The following is a 25,492-nucleotide window of genomic DNA, read 5'->3' on the forward strand; positions in this document are numbered from 1 at the left end:
GAAAAAAAGCCTGGCATTTGTACAGGCTGGCTCTTGCTTTTCAAGCCACAAATGGGAGCAGAATCTGACTCTAGTCACTTCCATAAGGACAGCTCCTGCATAGCTTACATCTTCCTCATTCCTCTACACAGGCCTCACCTGAGATCTGTCCTAAGGCTGACACTGCTTTATCGCTAAGCTTTTATGCTGATGTTCTAAGCATATTCCTACAAAACAGAAAGTTGTTCAGGTGTGTTTCTAGAGAGTGCAGTCATCAGTTCTGAATTAACACTTCCACATGAAGCTTCAGTGCAATAATAAGGTGTTTTGGTTTGTCTGACTTCCCAAAGAATCAAAGAACTCCCAGAAGAACCTTTGGCTGAACTCAGGTACGTCCAAAAAACAATACTGATTTATGTTGATGCCACCCTTGCTCTAAATGCCCTGCAGGTTCCTTCGTATTTTTGAGGGTTTTCAGCACATACATGACTTTAATTAACATGCATATGTTATATGTTGATATTGGCTTTTATTGTGTATGACTACATATTACATGGCTTCTCAGCATTTGAGCTTCTTTTCTCATCATCCTCATGGTTTGGTTCAGGCCTTTTCATGTTGGTAATGCAATTGAGCCAGCTATGTCTAATAATCCTCATCATTTTCACAGAAAACAGTAATACAACCAAGCAGCAGAATTAACGAAGTCTAGTTTCCTCTGAAATTGTGTCCCAGCCCACACACAGTCTGTAACACACTTCTCCTCAATTTCCACCATAAGTGTGCCAAAAAACACCCTTGATTTCCTCCGCTTTCCTCTTGGAGGGGCCCCCTCCTGCTCTTTTCAAACTAGACCTAATTACTGACCTCATCGCACACCCCTTTCCCTTTTAAAGGCACTAACATGGGGTCTGTACTCCACACAGCCACCTTCTTTTACAGAGCTTGTAGAAACTTCTTACTTTTGTGACCTCTTTCACATTGCCAGTTTGGTTGAAGGCAGCTAGCTGGTTCACAAGTCATTAAGGAGAGGCTGAGAGATAGATAACATGATCTCTCAGGCCTTACACCTTCTGGGAAAGAGGATAAAACCACAAGGTATTAGAGCCCAAGTCTTTATGTATATGGACCTGGGTTTTTAGAAGTGTCTGTCCCACAGAGCTGATGATTTTGTTGAGGAGTTATGTATGCTCCTGTGTATTATCTAATCATTACATTTTACCATCATCTACTGAGGACAACAGAAATATTTTAGTATAATGGTTAATTTGTCTAGTTGGCTGTGAGAGACTGAGGACTGCATTTAAACAAGATAACAATTCCCTTCATTTTTCAAACAGCTTGGAAGTTTCCAGGGACCTTGTCTGACTCCTGATTCCCCTCCCTTAGTGTTCCCTGTCTTCTAAATTGGCACATGTTGCCAGAAGTGCCGGCTGCCCAAGGAGTGGATGGCATGGCTTCCTGTTGAGCTGTCAACATAGTTCTTTTAATCAGTCAGGGATTTGTTGCTGAATGAAAGAAATCTCCCCCAGACATCTTTCAAGTGAATGGTCTTCACAGAATTCCCAACCCAAGTTGCCGTGGGAAACTGGGTAAAAAGATTTTAGAAATCAAACTCTGGTCTCAAGCATGTTCGGATTTACAGGGTCAGATCCAGAATTGCTAAGGCCAGGAGAAGTTTGACCATGGACTCAGAGAGTGCAGAATTAAGCCCATTGCCACTTAGCTACCATGGTGACAGAAACCTGAGAAATTTCTGAGACACTGCTGGTGTGCTGGACTAATTTCAAACTTAAATTTGGAATAGTCTGTGTAGCAAGTTTAACATGGCCATTTAAATTATAGTCAACTATCTTTTCTCCTAAAATTTATTAAATAAAATATATATTTACATCTCGGAGGTACATTGTGGCTTTGCAAATTCTCTTCCTTTTCATCTAGAAAAAAAATGACTGCTCAACAAAGAGGATTATTTCCCTTTAAGCAGCTTCTGTTTCCACTCTCATGTTTGGAAAATGCTGCTGTTCTTCAGCGAAAAGCCCTCTGAGACACTCTGGCTTTTTGTGAGGTCAGAACTCACCTGCTTGCTGCAGTCTGCTCCTGACACATCATCATATTAATGTTCCTGGTGGGTTTCTCTAAAGCATCTGTATGTTTTGAAGCTGAGGAAGAGGTGGAGTCAGTAATTTCACAGAGTACTATAGCACCATGTCAACATTTGAGTTTAGTCCTCTTAAGTAAAACCTGCTGTAATTCATATATAAATCTATGGTCTCTCAAAAAGTGAACTTTAAGCAGGGTGTATTTCACTAGAATACCTGTTAAACATACTATCAAATGCTTTTAATTATTTTTCTGTAGAAAGGCAAAATGAGAAATTTGCACTACATTGCTAAAAATACTATGTAAGAGAAATGTGATAGGCACAAAATATTGATTAGCTCTAGGATGCTATGTGTTTTTAAAGTAGACCTGTGCTTAAAAACAATTTATTTTCCTTTGAAGCCATTTTTCATTTTAAAGCTCTGTGGATCAGTTTGAATGCTACAGGGTAGTGAGTAGGTCACTGACTGAGACTCCAAAGATACAGGCCCATTCTGTGTTCTGCAGTCCATCTTGCTAGGTACTCTTACCCAAGCTGGTTTTCTTTTGCCTCAGTTCACATGTGCTTTGTTGAGTAGTTTCTCGTGCTACTAAGAGTAAGACTTTCAATAGCCATGTGGGCCTCACTGTGTTAGCCTCACTGGAGGTATTATGGTCACATAAAAGGTAATATTTTTGTGTTCAAAAACACAGAACTCCAAAAGAGTTCTGCAGTAAATGTCATTGTATTTGATTGTACAGGGAGGTGAAATAAATGGTGTCTGTCCCTGGAAGTTTACAGTATGGGAAAGTGCCATTTTAGCCTATTCAGAGAAGAAATAGCTTATTCTTTCCTGGTCACTTTTGGATCAACATGGCCCTTCTGAGAGGACCTTGACCTGGCAGAGGACTGAAGAATAACATAGCTACATCAGTGGGACTGACCAGATTGCCTAATTTGAGTGATCCTGACCATGGAGTAGGTATAGAGTTAGAACAAGTTTTGTCTCAATGCAATCTTAGGCTAGAGCATTCAGCTGAAGTTCCTGATTTTCCTTGGAAGGTAGTCAGGGAAGCCAATCTTCTGCTGATATTGTAAAGGAAACATTTAATAGATACAACATCAGATTCCTGGTAACCTGGTCAAAATCCACACGTTACAGCTGAAAAAAGCTTCGCAACGATCTTATCCTTACAGTCTGAAGGAAGCGACAATTTCTGGAACTCACTCTTTTGCAGTCCCTGGGACATTGTGGGTCACAAGACAGATAATTAATGGGTGAAGCCAGTTGCTGTCTGGATCCCTGAGAGTCCATGGGATCCACAGTAGTAACTAAGACCAGTAACACTTGCTAAACAAAACAAGTATGTATACAAAAAAATACATATATATGAAAGATGTATTTCCTGTGTTGAACAGAGTCATACATACTGGAAAAGGTTAAAAACTGAAGGTAAAGAACTCCACAGTGTGAAACTGGAGATGAGAGCTGGAGACTTTAATGACGCAACTAGGCAACCACCCCCAAGAAATGTACCCCGGAGAACAATCCTAGAAGGTAGATAGTCTTTCATTGGCCTTTTTGTAATTTCTGACTTCTTTGATTCCACACATTTCCATGTCTTTTAAATAGAACAGGGCTTCTATCAATCTCTTGATCTGTTCTCCTGGCACACACAATGACAGTCCTATGTGCAGATGGAGCCAGGGGAGTTTTACTGCCTTTTTTTCTAAAAAACATGTCCAAACTGCTTTTGGATTCACTGCTTCTCCACCCCCATCATTCTGCTACCTCTTCCCATTTCTTTGCTGCTTACATTGCATGACTTTTCTCCCACTTGTAAGATATATGCTTTATTTTATAATGTTTCTCATGCACTAAAAAAAGTGCTAAGTCAAGCAGTTACCAGAGCTGGAAGTTCTAACCTTCCTCCAATTGGCAGAGCCGTCATGTAATAGCCATCATGTTAACTTTAAGTATAGATTATTATTATTGAGCTTGTATTACCTTGGCCGTTTGCCCAGCATGTCCTTGATAACTCAGGGTCACAAAAAATGACTAATACTCTGGTCCTACTCAATAAGACACAGGATCACTGTGATGAAAATGGCCTTAGCATTCAAGAATCCTTAAATTTGGCACTCCAAATTAAATTAAAAAATGGTTTAGATTGCTTTTCATGAATGATTGCTATTAACCCTAATTTCCCTTCTTGCCCCTTCCCAAGACTATTGTTGATTCCCAGTTGCTTGGATGCTAAAAATATCCTTGGATAGTATTTTGGGAATTTAAGGCAGTGACAAGTCTATGAAATTAATGGGATTCTGTAGGTAGCAGACAAAAGACAGCTGGATAGATTTCTTCATGCAGAAGTAGCTTGATACCTGCCTCTGAGGTGGGAGCAATGCCAAGTGATGCATTTTGGCTGTGGACTCTTGTGCAGTCATTTCCCTAATAGAATTACATTCTCCTGGTGTGGGATGGTTTGTCATCCCTAAGCATGACCCTTTTATAATATTTCCTCCTCAACCGTTTGACACAGAGCTGTCTTTCCCAGATTTCTACCTCTAGGTAATGATCCCCTTAAGTGTTTTCAAAATCACACCATAATTGGTTAAGGTCAATGTCACAGGTAACTGGTGATGCAAACAACAGCAAATTCAGAGACAGTTCCAGCATCACAAGTGTTCAACCACAAGGGACATTGCTTCTCCCAAGGAAGATTCATTTTTCAAGTAAAAGCTAAAGCATAAACTCCCTAAAACTAAATTATATATATATATATAAAAAGTTAATTTGTTTCTAACTAGGTAGCTCGAGGGGAAAGAAAAGACAATTTGTAACATGCAAATTAAAGAATATGCAGAAACAGCGACTGAAGTGATAAAGAGAGAACTTGGAGTAAAGTGGTGTTTCTCATAGATTCATGTGTTTCTGTTTTGTGTTTAGAAACTAGGAACACAGATATTAAATACAAACTTTGGGTTTTTTGTGTTAGATGATGGCAGTGGATCCTTGTAATCAGTTGATTACCTGCCCTGGCACTAGCCTTTAAAATATATAAAAAACTATAGTTCAGTCTCAGGCTGGAAACCTCTGTTATGTGACATTGGCAAATAGACTATTACACCTAATTGTCAGAGTGTGCTGCCTACTCATGTGTTCCTTGCTGCCTGGTTATGCTTGTGTTCAGTATCTCCCTCGTTAGTTTTAGTCCTTCTTCCGCTCTGTGCCTCACTAATCAGAGCTAAGTAACGTTCATCAGTAATCCTCTTCCTCCTCAGCCCTCACCCAGGTAAAGCTGTATGGGTGTTTGAGAACAGGAGGAGATTGCATTTTCAAAATAAGGGCTGTTTCTTTTAGGCACATGCAGAAGAAGCTAAAGCTAGAAAAAATGGCATTATTAGTCCATCTGTGACCTACCCATTTTTTCTTTCCCACTCTAAAGCCGGTGTAACTTACACCTTTGTCAGCACAATAAATTTCCATCATTTTTGCAAATGCTCTCCCTCCTCTAGGGATTTTCCGTTGCAGTTGGTACTATGCAATCCTAACCACCTCTCCCTAGATTACGTTGCCTTAATTTGAGGCATTCCCACACAATAGAGTGCAGCTGAAATGAGGATATACCTTGGGTCAGTATTCCAAGGTGAATTAAAAGGTGTGAGCATGACACTGCATTTACTCTTTCTGCTTGCCACTGGCTGTCTTGTGAATAGCACACTCATATTGTTTGCCAACTTGCAGAACAGAAGCTGGTTTTATGAATGCCTACCATGCGCATAAACAGACACCATGAGATCTGGCAGACAGAAGCAAGTGATGACAGGCTGTCATCAAATTATTCTTTTATATTTTATACTAACAAGGATCATCCAGGTTTGTTGGAAGGAGGATGCAGGAAATATGAAATGCATTTTAGATGAGATTTTCATTAAGAGTACCCGAGTATGGTAATTCTAATGCTTAATCGTAACCTCTGTTTATGTTTTCTTATTATTGGACCCCTCTCAGCTTAGTGGTAATGAAAACAAAGTAGCCTTGACCAGCCATTTATGTGGCAGGAAATTGTGAGCACAGCATGTCTCATCAAAGCAGTAGGTTCTTCTGTGGGTTTTGTGTATGACATACCTGGACATTGCATCTAGTCAAGAAAACCCAGCTGTGGATGAAGCCAAAAGAAGACACAGGGAATGAGACAAAGCTTACCAGGACCATGAATATCTACAGATTGTAAGCTGAGGGAACCCAAGACCAGCTCAGGATACTTTGATTTCCATTCAGAGCCTGACCCTTCTGTCTGAAGTAGTCCCAGGCTACTTTGGAAAAAGGGGAGTTTTGGCTAGGGGGATTTGGGACACAAATGGTTAGGTCTTCAGTTGTCATAAATCAATACGTTCCCATCTACAATAAAGTCTGGAACACACTGAGAACATCTTTCTGTGTTTCTGAGCAGGTTTGTTCCACTGAAGATGGCTTCCAATTTTCATACACAGTCTAAGATGTTGAAGTCCAAGAGTTTTTCGCTTGGAATAGAATCTGCACGAAAGAGTAATGTTTCAGTGGATTTTGGAGCATAAGCAGTTTATCAGGAAGTAACAACCTGCATTACAAGTGCTTCCCCAGAAAGGTCAACTGACAGAGGTGTTTTGCACACTTCCCTCAAAATTGTAGGTCTTTGCTCTTCCATCATGTGATGCTCTAAGAAATGAGGCTACACACGTTCATTTAATATTATAGTTCCCTCGTGATATCTTCACTTTCCTTAATGAGGGCAGTGTTGCTAACGTGTTAGGAGCCTGAGGACTGTATCAAATTAACATAGCATGGAGGAGAAATTAAAGAGAGAGAAGTTCCTTACATGAAATGGAATGAGATCACTGATGGCCCTTGCGTCAATCTTTATTTTTGTATTATAGACAAAATGTTAACAAGGATAATATAGAACACTGTTACTCAGAACAGGGATGCCTTTGTTTTTATTCAATAACCTGAATGACCAAAAGTAATTAATCCTTCAAAATACCAATTATATAATAAAGCATGCATGATTTGGGTGTCTTAACTGTGAGAAAGAAAGGGAAGGGGCATGGGTCTTGGTAAAATTATTGGGGAGAAACAATAATGAATAAAAGAATCTTTTAGTTTTGCATGATAACTTTTAGTTTTGCATGTGTTTACACATGAGTAAATTTTACACTGTTGTCTTAGTAGGATAATGCTATGCTGCTGCTAAGATGCAAGAAATCAGAATGCGGCTCTTTCCATACTTCATCATAAAGCAAAACCTAGCAAGGGTCAGAGAAAGCAATGTAGGAAAGCAGGAGAGAGAAAGGCAGACAATGGATTAATGAAGTAAGGGGAGATTCAATAGAGACATCCATACTATGTTTTTATTTAAAATTATCCTTTGCAAAACATGGTTGATAAATACACCCTCTGAAGTGATTTTTATCAGCCGTACATATCACTCCTCTACAAGCACAAAAGGTACACAGAGAAGTCAGCAAACTGGGAGGGTGTGTGAAATATAGAGCCTGTGTAATGTTTGTAAAGATCAATTTGCTGCAGCCTTGGCCTTTTAGTGGTTGTGGCTTGCTTGTGCTATCATAGCTCCTAAAAGGGGATGTAAGCACTCATTGCAGGACATCTTGTTCTGCAGTGGCAATGGGGGCAAGGTGCTGCTTCCACACAACCTTCATTTGTGGTTTCACTATGCAAAGTGGGTGAATCATTGCTGACATCCAAGGAGCCGTAAGCCCAGGCATGCTCAGTGTACTGACAGCAGCAGACTCTTCTAGATAATGACTGTTGCCAAATATCTCATTTTTTTCTGGCAAAATCTTCTCCACTTCTATGATTCTTGGATGCTGGAGGCAAAATCTACCCTCATCCCCCTGCCTAGGTGCATGTACAGGGGCATCTTCCCCTGCCTGATGGTAGTTATTACAAGAAGAGGAGCTAATGAGGGACTGAGCCAGTCCAGAGAAAACTGCTAATTAACTTTGGGGCACACCTGGTTGTATCTCTTAGTGATAAATAATTCTATCAAAAGATACCCAAGATCAGCAAAACCAGCTCCCTTCCTCTCTGGATCTAGGCATACAGGCTGTGCAATGCCCCTGAATCCAGTAAAGAAGCCCTGACAACAACATTTTTATACCAGTACAGTCATGGATTAGGTTTGGAAAGCACTTTGTGGCAGCCCAAGCTTGGGTGGCTTTGGCAAGGTGAGCGTGTGGCTATCAGTCCCCAGAGGGCACTGCCATCTGCTGCTGGTGGCGATGAGGAGCTTCTCTGCTCTGCGTGCAAATGGCTATGAAATGCTTGTGGTCAAAACCCACTTGCTTAAGGACAGCTCATAGTCATAGGCCAGATGGACTTGTCTTGTCTCTTACAGTTCCAAAGACACAGTATACAAGTACAAGTGGCATCCTAAACTAAACATAAGTTTGGGGAGTGATGCTCCTGTAGGGAGAAGTGCTAATTAGTGATACCTTCTGCTACAGACCCCTGCAACAGACGGGTCTTACTGTAAATGAGTGGTTGGTCTGGAAGGACTATGCTCTGGGGATCCTGCAGGAGTCAAACAGATTTAGCTATATCAGTTGGTAATAATCTGTGAACAATGAACACAGGAGCTAAGATTTGTCAACTAACAGTACAGACAAAATGACAATAAGATGTGCTTTGGAAAAATGACAGCAAGGTTTTATCTTTTTTTTTTTTTTAAATCATTTTTAACAGTACCATGGTCAAGTGATTTGCATCCTTCTCTTGGCAGCATTGGAAGAGAATTGGACAAAACAATTTTCCAGGTTCTGCCACAGAGTCTTTATGAGGGGGTCTCTGAGTCAAGTCACTGAATCTTGCTGTACTTTATAACTTGAGGACAGTAATATTTCAGTCCTCTCAATGTCCTTTATCTGTGAGTTTTCTGGCAGAAGCTCTTGCTCTGCATTTGCTTTCACTGGCCTTCAAACACTCAAGGTGGAAAAAAAGCATTCTCTTCCCCAAAGTTGGAAAGATTTTGTTGAAAATCTCTAGTTAGAATACTTTTAATTTTCAAGTGAGATCTTGAAGTTTCCTAGGAAAGTCAGATCTCTCATACCTATTTTTTTACTTTACACACACACACACACTCCCCCCACCCTGCCCTGAACTCTTCATTTTCTAAGAGGGAAAAAAAATATCTATCCTATTACCTGTAATAGCCAAGCCTAGTGGGCATATTTCTGGGATGCAGGTCTCCAGGATTCAAAAGCAGACGGAGTACGGATTAAAATAGGTCGTCTCTATGTTAGTGAATGCCCTGCACCCTCTGGTGTTGGCTGTAATAACACAGAAGCTCTTTGCTTGGTGTTTCCTTTCAAATGGCTCAGGCAGAGGGTCCCTTGCTCAATGGGCTGGAATGTTTCCTTTCCTCTGGCACTCCACTGAGTTTCCAGCTTCACATGAGGATCCCAGGCAGATTTCTGCAGGCTGCAAGCTCTCCCAAGTGCTGGAGAGCCATGCAACTGGGCCCCAGTCCTTCTGCAGAGTCAGCTGGAAAGGATTAAGGTGGTTTGTAAGAAAGGCACCCCTCTGTAAATAGGCTTTCTTTATGTACCATCTGTAATGAAACCCCTTAGGATTGTAACTTTAGGAGAGTATTTGTTGCCATCAGTCATTTTTGGAAGCTGAGGATGCAAAGAAATTATTCTCTGATCTGCTCTATAGGAATAGCACCCTGTCCTCATCTTCCCTCCTTTTCCCTTTCCCTTTTGTAGTTTTGAAGGATTTGGGCAGTTTCTATCTTCACTAATCTGACTGCTTCTAAGTGACAGGGGCCACACCTCTTGCCTGTCCCCCACACGCTTGCACCAGCTCAACTCTTCTGCTTGTTTCAGGCTGCTGTTGATTGTTGTCTGATTATGACTTTTCACCAGCTTTCAAGGCTCTGTATTTTCTGGTAAATCCCAGTGTGGTAGTTTGGAGAAGGAAGGTGGATGTCAATGAAGCTGTCCAATTTTCTGTAGTGGGAATTGGGAACATTTAAGTCTCACAGGCATCCTGCTAATGCCAGCAAAACCCAGGAGTCAGTGGGGTCAGGCAGTGCGGAGAATTGTGACAGAGCAGGACTGTGGCTGACAGAAGGGCTGCATAGGCTCAGGTGAGCCCCTGAAAATATGCTCAAGAACCAGGAAGTAATAGTGCTCTCTCCCTACATGTACTCAGGCTGGCTTCTTGCAGAGCCAGCAAGTGAAGGTTGGGAAATTGCCACAGCTCTTCATCCTTCCCCTTCCCTAAAACACAGCTATTAAAACCACAAGTAGATGCTTGTATTTTGTGTGATGAGCCTTTATTGAAATACTTGACATTTAGTTCCTCTGCTTGCATAATTTTGTCTTTTCAAAGGGACATTATACTTTCCATGGGAGTCTCTTGCTGGGTTGTCTAAGCTGTTTTTAAGAAACAGTCCATTTAAGTGCAACAGTCAGGCAAAGACTCAGGCCTAAGCTGCTGGAGGTCAGCATCACAGCCCCACCTGGGAAGTACTTCTGACCAACACAGTCTATGATAGTTGTCACAGCCAACATAGTCTCCTCACATGTGGGCTGGATCTGCTCAGGGGGTAGAACAAATCCATAAGTACCATTGTCTCGCAGTTCAAATGTGTAGGAGAAAGGAATGCCAATCATGTGAGCCCAGTCCCGTGAGGAGCCTGAGTTATTGTCTGTGAATTCAAAAATAGAGGGGAGATATTTGTATTAAGCATGGTTCTTTGAAAATACTTCTTTCTATAGTTAGTGCAAGATTATACTAGAATCCCTGAACTAAGCAGTAACTGTATATCACTGTGACATGGAAAGCAGAGCTTCTAGGTGCTGCAGTTCTTAGTTATACTAAAGGTCTTCCATGGACTTTCCTAAGGGAAACAATTATTCATAAGATAGTATTGTACAATAACAGGAGATGAGTTCCAGGGATTCTGTTTGTAGCATTTTACTGTGATTAGTGTAGGGTACAAGACAGACTGGCCATTTGTCTGTCCTGGTACTTAATTTCCTATATTGATGCTGCCTGCAATTTCTTTGTGTATTTGTGTTTAAGCCTAATTATGGTCCAGTCTGAAAGATTTCTAGCAATTCCCTGTATCATTGTTCATCTGCCTCCTGGATTTTTTTCTTACCTATTCAATGTAAGTACAAACCCTGGCTCAATGTAGTCATGGGCATGGACAAGTTACTTTATGCTTACACTGCATTGCTCATGCAGTAGGTGACTCATGCAACTCGGAGACTGGCACAGACAGATGCTGTGAACAGGCAAAACCGTATGGGTACTGGAGCCACCTGCTTACTGTTCTGAGTGACTAGCATGACTTATTGCTTACTGGGAAAATATTGGGTTTACCAGGCAGTCTCTAGGGCCCTCTAGTCCTCTATGTAAAAGGCTGTCAACTAGTATCAGCTGTGATGGTGTGTTTGTGACATGGCTAACCAGTCTATTAGGAACAAGGCTGAAACCAACATACTTCACACAAAACTGCAGGCAGCTGCCATGTGATAGTGTCTGATGGAGTAACTATAGACCTGATTGGGATTTTAATTTTTGCTTGACTCCAGTGAAGACAAATAGGAGTTTTGCTGCTGACCTCAGCAGGATCAGGATGATTTATCACCAATCTCGTTCTGTCCCCTGTGATGTATCTGTGAGGAATTCATGTAGGAACTAGCTTCTGATCAATGCTTCCTTCATTCCTGCAGTCAGCTTTATAACGTACAGTGTTATCTTGTATTCAAATGACTGCTGCTTAGATGTTGCACTGAACCAGCCCATTAAATATTACTCAAAGAGGAAACTCAGCAAAACAGTACTTACTGATGCCTGTGACACAAGAATGACTCTTCTTTGAAAAACAGCAATCAAAGGGAAACATAAAGAAACTTACATAAAATTAAAGAGGTTGGTCCTACTTTATAGCTGGTCCCATATTTTTCCATCAGGGCAGCAGCTGCTTTCTCTGCAACATGCATCTGTAAGTTCAAAATAAGAACAGCATTGTCATCAGTGCCAGTACATTTGGCAATTTAGTTCGAGTGGACCAAAATTTCTGTCTCTTCCAGCTTTACATTTACATATGATCAGCTTTAAGTTTTGATATTAATTAAGGACTTTAGAGAAACCCATTAAAAATTTGGGCAAATTGTTCTTTATTTTTGTAATGTAAATTATGTTAAAATTTTACAAGTTACTCTGCTATTAGGTAGAGAACATATTTGCTTTGTTGTAAAGCTAGAGGGCTGTATTTTGGAGAATTAGAGTCTATGCTGTATAGCATATTGATACTGACTACAGCAGTGATTGATCTCTTACACTTGTTAAATTGTCATAGACTGTATCCCACCATCTTTAGAAACTGAGCCACAGACAGACTAAATGACTTCTCCAATGACTTATATGAAGTCCAAACCCAAGTCCCTCATGCTCTTGATTAATGCTTCCACTACTGGAATATTTATAAACATACATGTTAATGAACTCAAATTAGAACACTCAGAAACTGAGGGGAGAAGTTATCAAGTAGGCACCTACTTTGCTCCCATTCTCCTAGTAAGCACATTTCCAGACACAGTCATGACAGCTGTGTGTGTATAATGTGCTGGCATCCAAAAGTGCAAACGCATTCTTTTATGCAGCAAGAACTTGGTGCTCTTCTCTACTTTACCTTGCATTGCAGTAACCCTATCTGTAATAGTTCAGTTTTCCTGATTTAAGATGAAGGATTAAGATTAATTCTGAGGCAAATAAACCTTGCTGATATTGCATGGAGCAGCAGTAATTCTGGGAGCCAAGCCCCTGAATAAGCCCAGCTCCTCTGAAGGAAAGGCAAGAGTCAAATCACATTGTGCCACATGCTACTGCCTGTACTTGTTTTCTAGAAGTGTAGAAGATGAACGTTTTGCCCTACCAGTTCTTCACTGTTACTTGGAGGTTTTGTTGTGGAACCGTATGGAGTGAGGATGCACTGTCCATAGGAGTGAATTGTTAAATAGCACAAAATGTCATTCTTCTTCCTTTTGATAAACTGAGCCACAACTCTTGTCTCAGGCTCTGATTCTGGTCCAGATCCACAGAAGATTTCACTGTTGCAGTTATAAGAAACACCAACACCTGGAGCAGAATACGAAGAGTGAATCAAAGGAGAGATGTAGAAACACCAGTTCAGAGGGAACAGGGAAATTTACATTGGAGTGTTAAGGTGTGTGTTTATATGGGCAGGGAGACTAGACAGCTCAGTGGGACTTCAACATTTTACTGTGTCGGTAGCAACTAAAATTTGCTACAAGACTGAAATATTTAACACATATTTACAGGCTGGCTGCAACAAAACCACTCTGACACCACCACAGTGTACCACCTGCCAGGGAAGCTTTGGAGACTCCTTGAAATTCATGACAAACGTAAATACTGGCTGTTAAGTGACTAACTCCTAACATTGCTGCCTAGAGCTGACGCTTGCTCCTGCAGTCAATTAGGAGTGTAGTTATAGAAGCAGCAATTTTCTTCTCACAAAGAGAAAGCTAGTTCAAAGTCAGTGACTTAATATTGTTACAAACCAGGTTTTTATTTTTACATATGTCTTGATGACAACAAGATTCCTTTCTTAAGGACTTCATCTTATTTCAGGGACTAGTTATTACTCTTGCTTTACACTTGTGTTGTCAATCTGAAATACTTGGAACTTACTGCCCCAGGAGGAATTGAAGTTCCGGTTCAGATCTGTCCCGTAGCAGGTGCCATTCATATATGGAGCACGGTTTTTCCTCCAGAAACGATCCTAAACAGAAGTATCTTCAGTTACATAACAACTCAATGATCCATAGGACCCAGTGATAGTACAGTGTAAAATCTCCTTTATTTTAGACTTCTGCCTTCTGACTAACTCTTGCATTGTAAGAGTGCAACTTTCTGTACAAGGGTGATAAAGCTTAGTGACAGAACATTTTATCTACTACAGCCAGGCTGTCATCTTCCCCAAGCCTGCATGCACCTTGAAATGAGCCTCCTGAGCTTTAAAGAAAAAAGTGTGCTTTTTCTGTAGTACTCAACTGCTTCCATGTGGTGTTGCACTCCTAAGAAATCCTTGGCACTGTGAGGGATACCTCTGTGTCCAAGAGACAGCAGCTGAACTTACGTTTGTTTCAGTATCAAGAGGACGAATGTTTTTTTTTGTTAGCTAATCTTGCTGCTGCTCCTTGTTTCCCTGCTATACTCACTGTTATACTTGGTTCTCTGCAGACCTTACTGCACTGCCTGTATGAGCTTCCCAGCTGAATACCTGTGCATCTCAACTGCAACATGTGGTATGCCCCAAACCTGCCAGGGAATAAGCTGGGTGACAGCAGGATCCACATGGCGATAGGCTGAGCCTGTTGGACCATGCTGTGGTCCTGCATTAAAATGTGTTTTGACTGGGCCCAAGAGCCTGGAAACGTGATGAGAGTTGCTGAAGACCAACATTTTACATTATCCTCCGTATCAGAGAAGCAAGATTACTTGGGAGGGCACACGTATTTCAAAACCAAATAGCCCAATATTTGGCCAATTCTCCTCCTGTCCCAAGCTGAAAAGGTGCTTAGACTCATTTGCTGGTTGAGATCTCTTGCGAAGAATGACTCCTCCAGACATGCTTAACTCCATCAACCAAGCCTTGATCTGTTAGCAGGGAAGTAAGTACATCCCTCAACATGCAAAAGCAATTGATCCTGTGGTTTTGTCCTCTCTCCCCAAGGCTTATGACATTTGCTAGGAATTTTTAGCCCTGTAATCTCAAGTAACAGCTGATTTATAGAAAAAACAAAACCTCTTTGCCGTGAGATGTTTTGTGTGAGTAATAATTCTGTCCTGTTCTCTGTTTAAATATGATTGCTATGATTGTATCTAAAATTAACAAAACATGCTGTACACATGTAACTTTTGATCTAGACCTGGATTTTCACTACTTACTTTTTCCCAGGAATAGATGTAGCCATCAATATTGAAGACTGGCAAGATGTAGAGGTCCAAATTCTGCAGAAATCTGTTTATCTTTGGATCAGATTTGTAATTCTGAAGAATCTGAAAAGAAAAAATACAGAGGACTGAGCAGAGAATCTAATGGTAATAATGGGAAAGAGCTAGTTTAACCATCATCAGCAGGGAGTCACTCAGTCCTGGATATCACCATGATATCCAAGGTCTACTTGGTCCCCAGATACATTGAGATATCTACCTTTTGCCATTAACAAAGTGACAATGTTTTCAGTTACAGTGTACTTTGTATGGATACAGTCTTGCAGCTATGAAAGCTGCATGATGGCATACTTGCACACCAGGCACTTTCAGTACACATGGAACATTGCTATTTCCATGTGTACTGATTGTAAATTGTACACATGTCCATTGCTAGGGTTGATTTATTCCAAGGGGACTGGCTCTGTGATGCAGAGTGGCTTGATCCTAATGTCACTGTGGGAAACTGAGAGATTGCTATCAAGATCAGTGGCTTTGGAATCAGTTCAGGTGGAGCAAACAATGTGCTAGCAAATATTGTCCCATATCTCATCTCAAATTGTGACTTGAACTTAGGTCTCCACAGGTATCCATACTATGTACTAATTTTGAAATTCATATTTTAACAGAAAAAGCCTAATTCTTGAAGGCACAATAGAGAACTGAAATATCCAAAGTTATATGTCTTTTTTATTGTCTAAGTGGAAGAGTGAGGACTCACTTCTTTCACAAACCACTGGCAGAAGGCTGGAGAGATCCATTCTCTGGCATGAATCCCACAGTCCATCCAAATGATCTTTTTGGTTTTATCTGATGGTTGACTGATCTGAGGAAGTGTAAAAATGATCATTTGGAAAATTGTTACATTACAATAAAATAGCCTACCATAATACAGAAAGAAAAGGATGTGCCTTGATATGCCATTGAGCCATCTGAGATTATTATTCTTACAGACATCATTGTGAGAAGCTCTCCTTCCTAATAACCCCATCTCTGTAATATCACAGGGCAAGAGTTTTAAAGTGTCTGTTGAGCAGGAGTGTCAGTAAAACAGTTTCTTTTCATTTATATTAGTCAGTCATAGTACTGGTTGTTCTTACTTTGAGAATTTATTTATTTTTTTTCAGAAGAGGAAGCAAAAAGAGGTAGGGAATCTAATGTTACTCAGTGATAGGGACAGATTAGATAATAACTAACCCAATTATTAAGACTACGGTTTTTACTAGAGCCTCTGATAAAAAATGTCATAGAATACTCCTAGCAGAAAGGCTATATGCTGTAAAAAGTAAGAAAAACAACAAAACAGAAGTCTTTACCCTCACACACAGCTGTTGCCAAGCTAGTTTCAGCTTGATTTGTGTTTCTAAACAAGACTGCAGTTAAATTTGTTGTTTTCACTGGATAATAGCAATAGCAATGTTATGGTGATAGTGTATATGAAAGTTGGCAAATCTTACTGTACTGTAGAGGAGTAAAACCATCTCCTGTTATTTCGGTGAACTGGAATAAGCACTATCTTAGGAAAGATCTGAAACCTGTCTTCTCCTATGTACTTTTTTGTGAAGACACCTTTTATTCATTTTAAGAAAGTTCCTACCTTACCTGCAGATAATACATTGTTCGATTCTCAGTTGTCTTCCCCAGGTAGTGCTGAGTCACTAGCTCACTGTTGCTCTTCTGGATCTGACTCATCCATTGATAAATCTGAAACAGTGACAGAGAATTTTTGGTCCAAAGTGGGAGTTTTCTTCTCCTTCCCACCTCCATTTCCAGATTAAAGCATTTCCTTTCCGTTAGGCAAGCAACATTTTCCTCAGAGCTTATTTCAATCTGTAATCACTTAATACTCATGGAAGGCCTTCCACTTGCCTCTGAGCAAAGGCATGGTTATATCTCACTGGATGTTAAAGATAACATCACTGCAATACAGCACTGACACTCTATTCTGCCATCATATTGGGCATCTTTTTGTTGACTTTATGAGACATGGAGCCACACCATCAAATCTTCAAAACAGTATTACAGTCTCTTCCCTATTAGTACTGATTTTCCACATCTGAGTTCAGCAGCAGTCATCGTAGAATCATAAAATGGTTTGGATTGGAAGGGATCTTAAAGATCATCTAGTTCCAACCTCCCTGCCATGGGCAGGGACACCTTCCACGTGACCAGGTTTCTCAAAGCCCCATCTGACCTGGCCTTGAACACTTCCAGGGATGGGGCATCCACAAGTTCTTTGGGGAACCTGTGGCAGTGCCTCACCACCCTCACAGTAAATAGTTTCTTCCTAATATCTAACCTAAGTCTACCCTCTTTTAGTTTAAAACCATTACCTCTTGTCCTATCACTACATGCTCTTGTAAAAAGTGCCTCTCCTGATTTCTTGTAAGTCCCCTTTAGGTACTGGATGACTGCTATAAGGTCTCCCTGGAGCCTTCTCTAGATTGAACCACCCCAACTCTCTCAGACTGTCTTCATAGCAGAGGTGCTCCAGCACTCTTGATCATCTTCATGGCCCTCCTCTAGACTGTTTCCAACAGCTCCATGTCCTTTTTATGTTGGGGGCTCCAGAGCTGAATGTGGTACTGCAGATGGGGTCTCACCAGAGCAGAGTAAAGGGGGAGAATCACCTCCCTTGACCTGCTGGCCATGCTGCTTTTGATGCAGCCCAGGATTCAGTTGGCTTTCTGGGCTGCAAGCGCACATTGTCGGGCCATGTTGAGCTTTTCATCCACCAGCACCCTCAAGTCCTTCTCCTCAGGGCTGCTCTCAATCCATTCTCTGCCCAGCCTGTATTGATACTGGGGGTCATCCCCAATGGATAGGTCAAACAAATTATACATGAATATTGACTCTGCTCTCTCACTCTTATGATGTGGGTATGAGGAAGAGTATAGCTATGCCTTTGTCCAGTATAGCTATGCCTTTGTCCAGGCTTACCCACTAGTCTGTGAAACATGTCTACACACCCTGATGACATTATTCTCTCCTGAAGTGCCAAAAACCTATCCTTAAATTACTTCTTTCTACAGGTCTCCCACTGTTCACCTCATCTTCCTCCCTGGGATTCCAGAGACTACAATAGTCATTGCACTTCACATTTGGCTCAGCATCAAACATCCTGGGGCTCAAATGAATAAATGCTAGAGATAATAAGTCATAATAGGGTAGAAAGGTAGCAAACAAATCAACTGAACCCCAGAATATTATTTGCAAAACAATATGGCTGCTTCACACAGAGCGTTTATTTTAGCCAGGGAGGAATTGGGTATTTAATCAAAATCAATGACAAATTCATGTTCAATTCAACCAGGCCAAGGTTCTAGTCAAAGAGTAAGGACTAATTCTGCAAAGAAGAAAGCCAGAAGGAGCTCCACTGACTTCAACTGAGCTTTCTGCAAGCACAGAGTTGCTCGCTATGCCATTTACATAATAGCAGCATCAAAGAAAGAAAGCAGACTTGGGTTCCTCTTTACCTCTTCCATTGGATGGTACTGGGTGTAGACATAACTTTCTGGGACCTGTCTGTGGTTGCTCCTCTCCCTTGGCATGCTCTGATCCACAAGTTTGTGCACATCAGGTATTAGGACTCTGAGCAGGGAGGGCAAAGGGGAGACAGAAAAGAAAACAATCCCAAACAGTTACTGTAGAACTATCACGGTGGGTACATTGCTTACATCAACAAGTGACAGGATTTAGCCTCTTTTGTTGTGGACTGTCTAGCAAATAAGTCACCATCAGCATAATGGTTGCTTTTATGTAAGACAAATTTCAAAGTACTGAGATTTTCACTGATTTTAAAAATAAAATAATAATTTTACCAGATTTTAAAAAAAATATTGACAATTTTCTAAAAAAAAAAAAAAAGAAGTTCAATATCTTTCTTTTCTTTATAACTTCTACTTCTGGAAAAAACTCCAAAATAACCACCTTTTGGGAACAGGAGAAAAAGTGAAAACTTTTACATTAGTGTTTCATTGTATTTTATGGAGATATTTTCAATTTGCAAGGACTTCACAGAAGTATTCATTGCAATTTGCAAAAATTGGAACAAACCCCCTCTTCCCTTCAAAAAGCTCTTGCTTTTTAGCTACAAATTAATTCAGAAATGAGTATAGCATAGGCGCGATTCCATGATCAAGGGAGTCAATAAAACCTTCTCCTTGGCTTCAGAGTGCTTTGGATCATGCACTGCTTTCTCACTGTAATCAGCCCCTTGTAACACTGTTACAAATCTGTGCCCATTGTAAATGATTGCGATAAGACAATTGCAAAGCCAGCTTAAACACTGTTGATTTCAAACACTCTAAGTGCTAATAGGCTATTCTGCTGACAGTAGCACTGATCCGCATTTCTGGAAACTGCACATAAGAAACTTTTAAGACTGGTTACAGCTGACTTTCACTCTGAGCTTTGATGTTTATTCACATCTGAACATCAAACTAAAATTCAGGCAGGGCAAATTCCCATGAACTGAAACCACACACGCAAAATGCCTTATCAGAGCTCTGGAGAATTGAAATCCTAGAGTTTGACACAGTCAGAATATTAATGTCCTGATTATAATTTGTCATTTATGTCTCTATCATTATATACCTAACTGTCATGTTACCTTCCTTGCATGTCAACTGCCTTCTAAAAAGTGATTCCTGCTTTGAATCAGTTATAGGAACTTTAACTCTAACTTTGCCATACTTATCTCAACCCATTTGCAATACAAAGCCAAAATTTCAGCTTGACTTTAAATTACCCACCTCTTTCTTCTGTACCCTACACAAGGTAGATACAGTTCTGGCCCCAGTCCAAGGGGGGGTAGTGGTGGAGGAGCAAACAGCTAACTTCAGTTTAGACTTTTAAGTTTCCACAAGAATCAATCGAAGCCATTAGAAAATGAAGAGCCTTGATATAAATAAGAGGTTAAATATCTTCTGGAATGTTGTCTAAGTCCTGGATACCTAAACCTGATGCTAGATCATTTGTACTGGCTCCCACCTCATCTCTCTCCATCTCTGGTTGTCAGGGTATCACACTTACTAAAAAGAATTTGTCAGGCAAGATTCAGGATGTCAAGATCAGCTTTAACTCTAAACAGCTTTGAAGTGGCACCAATCCTCCTTTAACTGATCTTTGATTGCTGAATGTCAGTGTATGTCCATAGGCCGTTTGTCACCAGCCCGGAATGACTACAGGATTGTTTGTATGAAATATAGCTAGCGACTTGTTACCTGAAAAAGTCAGTTCCAAATGGGAATGGGACTGTGTGAGGAATAGATTTTATTTAATCCTATTTGGCTTTATAAACACTGTATTTGGATTAGGTCTTCAGGTTGGAAGTAAAAGCATGGCAGTTAGTGAAGATGTGTGGCTGGGTAGGTGTGATAAAGCATCATGGGCCATTTGCAGCTCATGGCTCCTAATTGTGTGTGCAGTGGGGACTTGCCACTCCAACCTTTGTCCCAGACTGGGATATCTCTGGCTGGCTGGTGGCAGAAAATTCTCACCAGCCTGGTGGGGGGGCGATAGGGATAGGAAATAGCAGCTTTGAAGAAACTGGCTGAATATTCACTTTGAAAGGGCTCTTCTCCAAACCAGAAGAGCAATAAGAGACAGGGAAGGGAAAAGGGAAAAGGAGAGCTACAGAGGCTGTTTCTCTGCACTGACACTGATTAAAACTTTGGGCTCTCCAAAAGAGGGAGGACCCTGTGTTCAAGTATCCATGCTTTCCAAGAGCAAAGCATGCTTCTATAAGTCGTGTTTGTACCAAGTCTGGCTTCCTGACTTCAGGCCAACAAACTGAGTCATACATCTGAGCACCATCCTCTGTCACTGAGAAGGCAAGAGTAGGGAACAAGACAGATTGGGCTGTCTCAGATCCTGGCTCCAAATTCACAGTCCAGGCCAGTGGGAAGGTGAATAATCAGGGCATAGGGGAATGTGTTTTTAAAACTCTAAGAAATATATAGTGTCTGTGCATTGGGTAGGTCAAAGTAAGTTGGAGGCACTGGGAACAAAGGTTGGGTCCTATCATCAGTACTTGCTGATGGTTCACTGGAAAGGCCAGGTCCTTCTGTGATAACAAGGAAGATTGTTAGAGCCAGCCTTTCCCATTAAGAAATTAGAGGTTGTACCTGTAAGAGATCATATGCTGAGCTAAGCTGTCTTTCACCTCCTGCACCAGAGGGGCTGGGACCCTTATGTGCAAGTCTTCTCCAGCCCAGATGTCTTCAGGCTGAAGGGGCTTCCACAAATCCAGCTGTGCAGAGAAGAAAGAAATGCACAAATCAAGCTCTGTTTCCAGAATGAGAAAGTATTATTTAAGATAGAGTAGCTGCATATTAATAAATGGAAGTTTTCCTTCAAATTCTCCCCTTAACTATTCTCCAGCCATCTGTTCATAGAGCATACAGCACAAGCTTTAATGCTTCCATTTATTCAGACACCACTGAGAAGGAGCAGCATCTTCACAGAGCCATGCAAGGAAACTTAACTTCTTCCCATACATTCCTTCAGGTAGTGGAAGGGCAATTCTACCCTACGCTAAGAAAAAAAAAGTTAGGTAAAGCTTCTTCAAGTTTATGTTAACCTTCATTCCTGTCCAAAGTTACATGTAAATCTTTTTTGCAGCCCAAGACCCCACTCTGCTCTTTGGGCACACATGATTATTCTTACTCACCAGTAAAGTGCTGCAAAGATGCTGAAGATGCTGGACTTGCTGAAATGTTTCTGGCACAATATGCAAAACCTGATCCCTGGAAATTCACCAGAGAAACAAGATCAGTTTTAATGCCTGTTAGAGTACTCATGATTTCATGAGTCAAAAGGAGGTATTTTGTTATGTAGAAGGAAGACAGAGCATATAACTGAGTGCTGTTCCAACAAAAACATGTCTGAGTGATGAATACCTGGAATGTTTTAGCTACAAATAGGACTAAGTGATGCAAGTTTTCTGTTGCTAGAGCGTTAGGTTAACTCTGGTTCCTTGCCAGAGGCAATTCTTTATTTACCATACCAGCTTCACAGAAGCCAACTGCTCACATGAGCCTTGGTGTGTGTTTCTGCCTTTGCAGGACCGGGGCCAAAACAAGATCATTGGTAGTATATAATAAACTATATATTTGATAAGATGTCACTTTTTCTTCCCCCTGTTTGGGAATTATTCAGTTATTCCAGATAGACTTGATGCTTTCCTGATCTGCTTAGGCATGCAAAAACGTAAGATAGCCATGATAAGTGAACATTGCTAGAGCTTGAGATGTTCACAAACCACTTTCCATGAGAACAGCAAGTTTATTCTGCAAATAGTGAAACGGTGGTCTCTAGAACTGTGTATTCTTAGGAAACAAATATTTCTAGTACAACATCTATCATTTTATATTTCTAGAAAAGACACACAGATCCAGTATCTGAGTATATATTTTCATGAGACCCCATGAAACTTTCATTTACTACAGGCTTAATCTAAAAAAAATATTGAAAGTTTACAAAGGACAAATTAAAATGGTTGGAAATGCAGAAAAAATAAATCTGTATGTTCTATTAAAACCCTTTTGTAATTATTTTTCTTAAATTTTTTTCAGTGTTCTTTCAGATCGGCTTTCCAGGACTGATAGCAAGTGTGACATTTCTAATGAAAGGGTTTCATAATGAAGAGAGGATTTTCACAACTACATTACATTACCGGAAGGTGAGATAGCAGTTATCCACTACTGATGTGATAAAATGGGGAACCCAGGAAATGTTCAGATTTGTTAGTAACCAATAACTACTGCTTCACGGTCTCCTTTAGTGACTTCAACAGGCCTTGGAGCCTTTACAGGACAAGTACAAAAAAAGAACGTTAAAGCTTTTGTAACAGAAATTCTTGTTGCAAAAGCCTTTCATTGCTTTTTATTAAAGCCATGGTCATTATGGCCATCAATATAATATGCTTTCATCATCTGAACTGCAACTGCTATCATTTGTGCTTCCATACACAAATATACAATTATCAGCTTAATACACATGCAAATATAATTCACTATTCATTCACATTATCCAATGAAAAATAGGGAGATTTGGGGTTTTTTGTATCTCTCTTGAAAATATCACCTTTGCTGATAGAGAAACGTAGAACTTGATAGTTAAAAAGGACATTTACAACTGGTTCAGGAGACTGTTAACATACAGGACACTCATCTGTGGGGCAAAATGATTATATTTGCTAACAATTTGGTACAGCAGCCGTAATATCTTTGTAACAAACCTTGTAGATGCAGGATAAACATCTTTGCTAGGAGAATAAACATCTCAGCTGCAGTTCAGAGTTTATTCTCTCTAAATGCCTGGGCTTGCTTTGCTCTTTGTCTGTCAGGAAGGGAAACAATATCCTGTAATATCTTTCTATCCTCATTGACATTATGTCTTAATTACACCAAATGAAAGAAATGCCAGACAGTCAGATTGCTGCCAGATGGCCAGCTCTTATTTACTGATAAACCTTTTACAATAGCCAGTGTGGAGACAAATCATTTTTAACAGTGAACTAAGATTGGAAAGCACACACTTGTTTTTGATTATGTACTAGGATTCTCAGTGGAGAAGTGCAAAGTCAGCCCATGTGACCACATGAGAATAACAGTTTTTTAAATGCTACAGTTAAGCTTTCTTACCAAATTAAAGGACTGTTCTCAGCACAAGTTGCATTTCCTTGAATGCTCATACATTAGATACTTCATTTAAGATGTTGAACAGAGTAAATGACAACAAAAATGGGCTTTACTAGTCATTTCATCTTTGTGCAGGTGCTGCCCACCCAAAGTCACACTGACCATTTGATAAGTGTGTTTTTAAATCTCATGCAAGTACTCAACAGGTTCAGTCTCAGGCAAGAATTAGAAACAAAAATGAACACTGCATTACCAAGGGTCTATTGCATTCTATTCAGTGAAATTGACAGGTTCTGACTGCAACTCTGATACTAATCTAAAGACTGAACATTATCCAAGGGAAATAACACGTTCTAAAGAGAGAAGTAGTGACTCTGTAAGCTTTGCCAGGAGCTTTGCTGGGAGAGTTGTTGAATGGGTATGCTATGAAGGAACTTACTTGCAGTAGGTATTCCTTGGTTTTCTCTACTTTTTAAAAATCAAATTCTGGGGATATAATTAGTCTAGAGGCATTGAGCACTGGACTGCTTTCACTGTATACTTTAGAAAATTCTGTGTATAAAGTTTTATATGTGGATAGCTGGCCTCCACACTGTATTTGTGCCCCTCCTGCAAATCCCAGCTGCTAGAAAGGCAGAGTGACCTATCATTCCTTGTAAAGTTGAGGGTGAATGAAACAAAATAGATTAGATAAGCAAACAGCATAATTTTATATCATTCATTTTCTTGCAAAGCAGAACCACGAAAGGAGAATACAGCCAAACTAGACATTTCATACTTTACGAAAACATTAATCAATAATAAAAAATGTGATAATCTAATTCTCTGAACACTTAGGGGTGAATATTTTCTGGACCAACTCCACTAGCTTGTTTGTTTGTTTGTTTGTTACTGTTACAGATTGCCAACAGGGGTTCTGTATCTGAGCTGCTTTTGAGACAGCATCTTTTTCACATAACCTCAGCTGGCTTTTATTAACGGATAAAAATTTTGTCAATCACACACCCCCACCCCCCACCCCCCGCTTTATACTCAGAAAAGGCATTTTATTCCTACAGCATCTGATTTCAAAGTTCAATATGAAAGAGGCTAAGCCAAATGAATTTCAGCTAATGGAAGCAGAGCATCCTGAGGTGCATTTGAGGGGCTTTCTGTGTCTCCTATGGCTGCAGCCATATCTTTGCTGGCTTGGATATAGTTCACTCTTTCTTCATTTCCCATCTTTATGTTTTCTTTCCAAATTTTACAAAGCTTACAGCTTAGTAACCCTGTCTCCAGGTTTTCGGTTCATAATTATTATTATTCTTACACAGTTCCTGAGAATTTCACTGCATGCACAATTTTTCCTGATACTCCATTCACACTCACCCGTCATATTGCAACTTCAAGCTGAGTTTTCCAGGAATTAACGTCCCCACAGAAAAGATGATCCCAAGAAAAAGCCACATCATTGTGCAAAGAACCCAGCCCTGACAGTGCAGGACTACAGAGGAGGAGGATGGATTTGGACTGAACACTTTATTTGTACAATTCTAATATATAACCAGAGTTATCCTGGAAGAGAACCTGCCCTTGTTGAATCATTAACTTCACTTTTAAATAGTTCTACTTTTTCTTAATTCTCCAAGCTCTCTTCCACACCCCAAAACACAAAAATATACAAATAGCAACATTCCTACTGAAGCAATTCTTCTAAGAAGTGAGAAGGTTTTTCTATATGTCACCTTCAAATCTTTGAAAATGTTA

The 25,492-nt window shown here is 40.3% G+C and overlaps 2 protein-coding genes across 3 annotated transcripts in view; one reads left to right on the forward strand and one right to left on the reverse strand.

The window, feature by feature from the left end:
• The window catches only part of KLF7 (KLF transcription factor 7), a 112,389-nt gene extending 89,593 nt beyond the window's left edge, over window positions 1-22,796 (forward strand). Inside the window, exon 8 of one of the 2 annotated variants that reach the window (XR_008823496.1) lies at window positions 22,679-22,796. The gene's annotated coding sequence lies outside the window, so the exon portion shown is untranslated. The remainder of the gene's footprint in view (window positions 1-22,678) is intronic. The other variant, XR_008823494.1, reaches the window with a different exon arrangement.
• Window positions 10,383-25,260, reverse strand: CPO (carboxypeptidase O). The gene is made up of 11 exons (XM_056348981.1): window positions 25,115-25,260; window positions 21,775-21,850; window positions 21,230-21,354; window positions 18,578-18,692; window positions 16,704-16,805; window positions 15,823-15,927; window positions 15,057-15,167; window positions 13,797-13,887; window positions 13,018-13,220; window positions 11,998-12,082; window positions 10,383-10,779 (listed from the first exon to the last, which is right to left on the reverse strand). Exons 1-11 carry the CDS (start codon window positions 25,195-25,197, stop codon window positions 10,511-10,513), a joined length of 1,365 nt encoding a protein of 454 aa, XP_056204956.1. The 5' UTR covers window positions 25,198-25,260; the 3' UTR covers window positions 10,383-10,510.
• Window positions 25,261-25,492: the final 232 nt, after the last annotated feature.

The sequence above is a fragment of the Falco biarmicus genome, chromosome 8 (assembly GCF_023638135.1).
Source record: "Falco biarmicus isolate bFalBia1 chromosome 8, bFalBia1.pri, whole genome shotgun sequence".
In the NCBI taxonomy this organism is placed as follows: Eukaryota; Metazoa; Chordata; class Aves; order Falconiformes; family Falconidae; genus Falco; species Falco biarmicus.

Excerpts from the sequence above, each read along its gene's own strand:
- CPO (XM_056348981.1), bottom strand. The coding sequence starts at position 25,197 with ATGATGTGGCTTTTTCTTGGGATCATCTTTTCTGTGGGGACGTTAATT. Across the intron at positions 21,355-21,774 it reads ATCTTTGCAGCACTTTACTG|CTGGATTTGTGGAAGCCCCT; the intron begins GTGAGTAAGAAT and ends TTCTCTGCACAG. Across the intron at positions 10,780-11,997 it reads ACCAACCTCTTTAATTTTAT|ACAATAACTCAGGCTCCTCA; the intron begins GTAAGTTTCTTT and ends TTGAATTCACAG.